Source organism: Octopus sinensis, unplaced genomic scaffold, assembly GCF_006345805.1.
Source record: "Octopus sinensis unplaced genomic scaffold, ASM634580v1 Contig03350, whole genome shotgun sequence".
NCBI lineage: Eukaryota > Metazoa > Mollusca > Cephalopoda > Octopoda > Octopodidae > Octopus > Octopus sinensis.
Genome location: NW_021826461.1, coordinates 3,891 through 12,938, shown reverse-complemented (window position 1 = coordinate 12,938; position 9,048 = coordinate 3,891). Strand labels below are relative to the sequence as shown.

The window sequence follows — 9,048 nt, the reverse complement described above, 5'->3', positions numbered from 1 at the left end:
GCAAAAAAATACTTCAATTCCCATAATTTATTGAATACACGGCATTCGCGGTCAACCTTTCTTTTCATATTAGACATAGCAACAAAGAAAAATTTAACGTTAATGCTGATAAGTTTTTTTTCGAATTAAATCTTGCAAAATAGTTTAATTTTTTAATTAAAGTTTTTATTTAAGTTAATTATTAAGGTATTAATTGAATATCTCGAAATAGTGCGCGGGCCGGATAAAATGTTGTCGCGGGCCGGATCCGGCCCGCGGGCCGTAGTTTGGTGACGTCTGATATAGAATATCTAAATATATTGTGAATTGGGACCCATTCGTGAATACGCACGAATGAACTACACAGTGAGTAACTTGAAATACTGTAGGGAAATTGAAATGCCTAATTTAAAATAAGCAATTTTTCAAAATTGTTCTGTTATTTTACATTCAATTTGGATCACTGCGTGAACAAAAATCAGACAAGTGGGACCATATTTTATTCATTTAACTGTATTTGTTAATACTCTTTCTGAAAAATGGCCATGTTTGATAGATTGTTTCTTAAATAAAATTAAATTAATCAGGCCGGACAATATCAAGGAACCGGACACTGTGACATACGAAATTAAATAATCGTGGAAGATTTACAATGATGTGAATAATGAGCAGGCAAGAATTAAATTCATTCATAAAGATAAAAGTAAATTTAACTGTATCGAAAATTTCCAAAAGCTCAAATGGTTAGCAAAGTTTTTTTCTTGAAACGAGGAAAACAAGTGTGACCCATTTTGAGACACATGGCGGATTCGTCATCCAAGAGGGATCCTCTGGAAATCAATAAGACAACATTAAACCAATCGCTAAATTGGCGGATGTTAAGAGGTGTTCAAGGCTGGCAAAGGAGTGGGTCGAGAGCATAGATTTTTCAGCTTTTATTTTAAAAGTTCTTCAGAAATCCAGCCATATAATAAATAATCAAATATTAGATTAATTTTTTTAAACAAATAAAAATATCCAATTATTTCATCAGCGAGTTTCACTCGATGTTTTGTTATGTTGCTTTTTTCCAACGTTGATTCTTATGTGTTATTAAACATTAAAAAAATTTTATATGCATTTTATTGGAGATATGTAGAATTTCCTGAAAAAGTTATTTTAAAAGTTAATTTGTGTACGTTTTATTAATAATTTAACTTCAATTGAATGGAACTTTTTAAATGATTTCATTTTTAATGTATAAAGATTCTCCTACTAATGTCAGTGAGGAGTTGAGTTATGGCCTTGTCGACGATTCCTGAGGTTTCAAAGACAAGGGACCATACTCAAAAGCGTCCGGAATACACAGATATTTCGTCCTCTTTGTCTAAAAAGAAGATTTACAATGATTCATCCTGTCGGGACGCCTGCTTTTGGAGTGGATAGATTCTAGAGCCTAAAGTAAGTAAATTAGATTTAAAAATACAATTCCAACATTGATTTCATAAAAAAATTTTATTGTCTTATTTTTACTACAGATATGTAAAGTATAATAAATCAACACCCATCGCTAATAATTTAACTCCGATCAAATATAATTTCATGAGTTTAGAATCGCGAATAGCCAATTTTTTTCTTTTCGGGCTCGTGTCTGAGATTCTCTGGTACACTCGTGGGTCACCCTCCTCTCAAATGTGCGTTTAGAAGTCATGTTTTCGACCTCCTTTAAAAATACCTCTGCTTTCTCACCAGTAACAGCTCTTTTCTCGAACGCAAGTGGGATGATTTCCACATTTTTTAAGAAAGGACGTACATCAATTCCTTTTGAAGTCAGTTACTGACGAAAGCAAAAGTCATTTTGATAAAAAGTCTAAGCATGACACATTCTAAACAACAGATTTCCCTCCACGAAAAGTAACGAGTCATTCTGTTTGGACGTTGAAATTACATTATTTGGAATGGTTTATAAATAAAATAGTTTTAATACGAATACTTTCTTTGATCGTGATCTGATGAAAATTTATTTTTCAAACATATTTTGTGTTCAAAACAAAAATTAGACTCAAATCTACAAGGGTTTAGAAATATAAAAATTATAAAATCAACTAAATTTAACAAAAAATAAATTTTTTGAATAAATTCTTATTTCATTGTAAGTCTGACATCTTAAGTTAGATCGTACATAGTTCCTTAGTTGAGATACTAAAAAGGTTTAGAGGAGGTTGAACATATTAATATAATAGACGATCAAGGGAGGCAGTTGTCCTGGAAAAATCAGGTCGATTGGTTGCACACAAGTGGAGATCTCGGGGGTGTTTTGTCGGGAAATAAAGACTCATTTTTAGTTAGAAATATCTAAAATTCAGAAAGTTCAGCTTTTCAAATTTGTTAATTGACTGATTTATAATATTTTAGTGAATTTGTTATGTATTCAAGAGATTTTATCAATAAACTGCATAATTCCAGGCCTCTTCTAGAAGGGTCCTTATGGATAGGCCATTAGCATACATTGTAGTAGCCTATAAAGAAACTAAGGTCTAGGAACGTTTGACTCCAGTTTTGCATGCAAAAAACGTTAATAAAACATCAAAATCAGGACAGACTCCTCCCTTGCACCCCATTAAACACGACTTACCGCCTTACCTGCCACCCAGACATTATCTTCTCTAGGACCTCAGGGAAGGATAATTCCTGGGTTTCCGAGAGGTCTTCATTCCTAAGCCATGGGCTAGCCGGATGGCTCGTCTTTTGACTTTCTTGAACGCGTCAACGTACTTCTCCCTGTCCTCGCAGCGTCTTAGAAACGGAGAAACCCACAAACGGAGAAACCCATACGTGGCGAGGGAGCTCCGGAGACCGTCGTGCCACACCGAGTCGGAGGCCTTTTCAATGTCAACCAGCTATCAGGCATTTATTCTCCGTTAATTATTCGGATTATCTTTTTACACAGAAACGCATGCAGAGTTCAACTTCTTGATGAAAAAGTTATACATTCCGTCTAGAGATTTTATCAATAAACTGCCTTCCAGTCAGGTGCATGTTTAAGGATATCCATAATAAAATTACTGGTGAATTAAGGTCTCAGAACATTCTATCGGACATCCTGGAGTTTCCAAGATGTGCCATTTAATTTCCCAAAAATATATTTGTATAAATTAAAAAGTTATTCGCCATTTTATATCAACTTGTGATTCTTGAAACCATTTCAACAGTCTAAAGACATGCGAAGATATTCAAATGATTACCGAGGTGGTGAGGTCCCTCCATCTTTTGCTTTGCAATACGTATGGCTTGAGGCGGTGCAGAAAGTTGCGAACCCATCAAGTTTAATCAGTGTGTGAGAACTCGCGGGTGTGCATTGAGGTGGATACCTCCATACGCATCTCGATTGTTGTCCTGCACAACAGACCCGATATTGTGGTCCACGATAAGGTCACCGGGGAGATCGTCACTGTTTTGATTCTAACTAAGATTCTTTGTTTGATACTATTCAAAAAATATTTGTTAGGTGTTCTAAAAAATGGGAAAAATTGAATATTCTAATAATTTGCGTAATTGGGTGCTTTTTCTAGACACAGACCACAAATTTTCGCTAAGTAAAACTGATTTTTCAAGTAGATATTTGTAAATCAAGTGCTCTTCAATAGCTTTTTCCAGCATTTTGTCTGAAGAATAGAGAAGCTTTTTTTACAGACACCACTTGGGTTTTTTTCAGTCCATAAGGAATCCAAGAAGCATACGTTCACTTAGAAGAGAAATTGGATTCAATCATCTTCTAAAATTGTTACGGGCGAGGTATAATCTCTGTTTAATCGCCGGTCAAAAGGGTATCTTGTATTCTATTAATTTTGCCAGGATTCTATCGTCCACTATTTCATATTCGATTGGCTCAATATCGACTAGTTCAATGTAATAGCTGTACGGTGAGAAAGCGTGTTCATTAATTGCATTGAACATGTTTACTCCATTCAGTTTTCTACATGTTAATTTTTCAATTCTCGTGATTAATTTTCTGAGAATTATTTTCAGCATGTCCAATTTTTTGAATTTTCTCAGTTAAACTCTAAAGTACTTATATCCACCAATTTATTCAAAAACTTTTGCTTACGTTGATAGCAATGCGGCATTCGTAGCTGACTTTTTCAGATTTTTCTCAAAGTCAGCTGCACGCAAATGCCAATTCACCTCTTCCACCATTCTAACAAAAAAATCCTCACTTTTCGAGAAAAGTTTCAACATAATTGATGAAAAGATAGTGATTTGTTAAAAAAAACGTCCCCCTATAGAGATTTTTCCGAAGTTATGAGATAATAAACGACTCAAAGGGTCTAATACAAGGACAAATAGCATAGGGGACAAACAGTCCAATTCCAAGATTCCTTTCTCGATGCGTACATCTCGAATTTACTTGTTATTAAATTCTAGTTTGACTTTACATCTGGTGAATATCGGCTCAACAAACTTGACAATCCATCCAGATCAGGGGTCACCAAACTTTTTGCACTCGCGGGCCGGATTGACCCCAACACAATGAACGCGGGCCGGAGCACGTGCATAGGATTATAATTTTACTAGAAATTCATAAGTGTGTTTTTTACAATAAAAATTAATTTAAACAAAAATAAAGTAAACAAAAATTTTAATGAGAGCTATGGAACTGTGATCTTTTTTGATAAGTTCATCAATATTTGGTTTTAAATGCTGCTGCATCCTATCATGAGAATTGATTTTAAGTGTCCGTCAGTCAATCTTGCACGATGGGCAGACTTAACATATTTCATCCTCGAAAACGTTTGCTCACATTGGTAAGTTGTGCCAAATATAGAAATCATCTTTATCGCAAAATTCTTTAGTCTCGGAAACTCATCATCCTTGAGATATTCGTAGAACTCAGCGAGTTTGGTCCGTCTGTGACAATCTTTGAGCTGTTCATTTGATTGTAAGTCAATAACTTCTAATTGTAATTCATGTTGAACATTTTCAACATTACAAGAAAATGGATTTTCGAACAAAATTATATCGCTTTCAATTTTGTCAAGTTCAGAAAACTTATGTAAAAAATGATGTTTTAATTCTTTGATAATTCCAATTTGGAAAGTAATGTCGATCTCATTACAGTTTGCCTCACAAAAACTTTTAAAACAAGAAAAGTGTGAAAACTGACGTACTCCAAGTTGTGACCCGAATAACATCAATTTTTGTCGAAATGCTTTAATTATCCTGTAGAAATCACAAATTAAGTTTTCCTTTTCTTGTAATTTCAGATTTAGCTCATTCATGTGAGTTGTAACATCAACCAAAAATGATAATTTTGATAGCCAAGCAAGATCTGATAATTCGGGATAATAGTTATTTTTACTGGTTAGAAAAATATCAATCTCACTTCGGAGTTTATAAAATCTATTTAATACATTACCACAGCTAAGCCATCTAACTGCAGTGTAATATGGTAAGTCAAAATATTCAGATCCAAAATCGTCAAGTAAAACTTTAAACTGACGGTGATTAAGTGGATTCAACACACATGAAATAACTGGATTCAACACACATGAAATATTAAGAGCCTTTGCACATAGTGCGTGCTGCTGAAGGATGCAATGAATGAACAAAGTGTTTGAAATATGTAATTCCTCCAATTTATTAGTTATTTGCCCAACTAGACCCTTTTTAGAACCAGCCATATTCTTTGCCCCGTCAATCGTAACACAACTCAGTTTCTCCCATTCAAGGTTATAGTCACTTATAGTTTGTTCCAATTCATCAAAAATATCTTTTCCAGTGGTTGTTCCATGAATAGAACAAACAGATGCCAGTTCTTCAGTTATGGAAATATTCTCATCAACTCCACGAATAAAAATAAGAAGTTGCGATGTTCCCGAAATGTCAACTGACTCATCCAATGCAAGAGAATACCACAACATATTACTTGTCTTTTCACAAATTTGTAAATATATATTTTTTCCAAGCTCTTCAGTTCTCCGTGATACAGAACTCGCCGACAAACTTATTCCATCAAATAAGGAAGAATTTAGTGGGCACAAACAATTAACTGCTTCAATAATGCAATTTTTGATATACATCCCATCACTAAAGGGTTTCCCGTGTTGTGAAATAATTTTCGTTATCTCGTATCCAGCTCTTGTTACATTTTCATTATTTTCAAAATTTTTTTTTATAAGGCCTTGTTGAATTTGTAAAGTGCGTTTCAGTGATTCAACTTTATCCTCACGTAGCTTTCCAGTGTAGTTGGAATATATCGGAGCATGATTCGTTTCATAATGACGTCGAATGTTATACTCCTTCATAACAGAGAGATGTTCGTGGCATATTAAACAATAAGCTTTCTGCTTTAATTCATCTTTCGCAAAAAAATACTTCAATTCCCATAATTTATTGAATACAGTCCGACCCCAAAATGGGGCAGACCCCAGGGGTGGGGCACCCTCGGATTTTGGGGCACCCCCGCAATTTGGGGCACTTTATTCCAAAAGTACATTTTGGCAGAAAAAAAATAAAAATCGATAAAAAATTATGGAATTTTTGGGGCACCATAAAATCATTTATAAGGAATTAAAAATAAAATAAAATTATAATAAATTAATTATTTTTTGTTTTATTTTCAATTTATATTTTTATTGTTGTGGTTATGGATTACGAAACTAAATTGAAGATTGCTAAAGAAATTTTGAAGAAAAATTTATCTGAGAGGCAACTAATGAAAAAGTACAACACAAGTAAAGGAACAATATCAAGAATAAAACGAAATATTGTACCTTTCTTGCAACACGGCAATACTATTTCTGAGGAATATGACACATTTAAAGCCGATAAAGATAAATTTGATGATCAAGTCTTTGAAATATTTCAAAGACTACGCGTAGATAAAATTCCGATTTCAGGCCCTATTTTGAAAAAATTGCCTTAGTTACAGCTTCAAAAATTGGATTTACTTCTTTTAAAGCTTCCAATGGGTGGCTTGATAGATTTAAATTGCGGCATGAACTTCAATTCAAGTCAATATGTGGTGAAAAAGCTTCATGTGATTTATCTTATGTGAAAAATTATTTTGAAAAATATGACCAGAAAGTATTAAAATATGGACCTGAGAATATATTTAATTGTGATGAAACTGCGCTTTTTATAAAAAGAACTCCTCAAAAATCATTTGTTGAACAAGGCGAACCGTGTTTTGGTTATAAACAAGGGAAAGAAAACGATTTTACACATTCTATTGGTAAATTAAATTTGCGTCAGGTTATGATGCTAATTTCAAAAGGATGGGAGAAAATAGATGCTAAAAGTATTGTTAATTGTTGGAAGAAAATCGACAGGAACCGTGATTCTTATGCAACAAAAAACTGTCTAACAGATGAACATTTAGATCAAGTTGTTAACGAAACAATTGATGGAGAATGCGAAGACATGAACAATAATGTTTATGATACATATTCAGAAACCGAAAATAGTGAAAATGTCGTAGCAAAAACAAAAGATCTGCTTAACAATTTAGAAGAAAAAATTTCTAATGTTGCACCAAGTATGCTCCGAGATTTTTTTGATTTTCGGCTGAAATTGACGAACAATATCAGACAAAACTCTACAAATAAAAAGAAAATAACTGAATATTTTAGTAAAAATGTTTTTTGATGTTTATTAATGGTTTAATTTTTAAAAAAATAACAAACCCCTGTTTTTGGGGCACCCCCGCATTTTGGGGCACTTGGTGCCCCATTTGGGGGTCGGACTGTACACGGCATTCGCGGTCAACCTTTCTTTTCATATTAGACATAGCAACAAAGAAAAATTTAACGTTAATGCTGATAAGTTTTTTTCGAATTAAATCTTGCAAAATAGTTTAATTTTTTAATTAAAGTTTTTATTTAAGTTAATTATTAAGGTATTAATTGAATATCTCGAAATAGTGCGCGGGCCGGATAAAATGTTGTCGCGGCCGGATCCGGCCCGCGGGTCGTAGTTTGGTGACGTCTGATCCAGATAGACCAGACTTTTCCGAAATCTGTTTCAGAAAGTTTAATCGAATGCTTTTTAACATTGATCTACGCAGTATGAAGTTTCTAATCATTCGCTTTGTTTATATCTTTGTTTACTAAAGCTTATTTTTTGCCCTTTGACAAAGCTTCTTCGTTCTTAATTGATTTTTTGAGAGAAGGGCGGAAGCTTCCACAAACGCATCAAGCTTGATGTTTACACAATTGGTCATTAGTTTATATAGCAACAGCATGCCTGTTATAAGTCTTTACTTTTTTGTGGACACTGAATTTTCACTTATCGGGATAAAATATGCCGCCCCTATATAGAACCAATCTCCTGGAACGATTTCTCCTTTTATTACATTAAGCATTTGTTCAAAAATTACACACATTGTAGCCTTGAGCCTTCCAACTTGGCAAATATTTAACGGCCTCCTAAAATGAACATTTTCTTTCTAATTTCCACAGTCTGAGTACTCAACTATTTTTCCACCACATATTTTTCCAATGTGTACCACACACTTTAATATCTACTTGGGTGACCGAATAAGCGTACGAAATCATTCCCACATCCACCAAAGGGCCGAGTTTGGACACGGAGGGATCCCCCTGTCAATCAGAATAGAGGATTACGTGGTCAGTCATATAGAGACCACCATCACGGACACTCCCAAACGCGGAATAAACGAAATAAGTGAAATAAAGCAATCGGACTGTCCGTCGCGTGTGAAATGGCATGAGGGAGGACAGTCCTCGGGGAGCGCAGACTACAACAAGCCGAGGTGACTTACACAGGTGGAAACCGACTCCGAGAAGACACAAAATGGAATAAAACTGTTCGTAGAGGTGAGAGAAGTAGTGTTTGGAATATCGGTCCTGCACAATGAAAGCAATGTGGAGAAGGACCCAACCGAGGAGGCACAGCACGCAGACGGGCTCACTCACCCTCCCGAGGATGCCCTGCAATGTGGAGTAGTCCTTACTCTGAATGGTCCGCGGAATCGGGCCGACTCGAGAAGGAAGTATGGAATGAGGAGAAGGTAGAACACCCCCACAGTGGAGGACACAAAGTACCACAAACCTAGAGAGTAGAGACAGT

At 34.8% G+C, this 9,048-nt stretch overlaps 1 protein-coding gene across 1 annotated transcript; it reads right to left on the bottom strand.

Moving 5' to 3' along the window:
• Positions 1-4,652: 4,652 nt before the first annotated feature.
• LOC115227456 (general transcription factor II-I repeat domain-containing protein 2-like) lies at positions 4,653-6,263 on the bottom strand. Its single transcript, XM_029798284.1, has one exon. The coding sequence runs from the start codon at positions 6,261-6,263 to the stop codon at positions 4,653-4,655; it is 1,611 nt and encodes a 536-aa protein (XP_029654144.1).
• Positions 6,264-9,048: the final 2,785 nt, after the last annotated feature.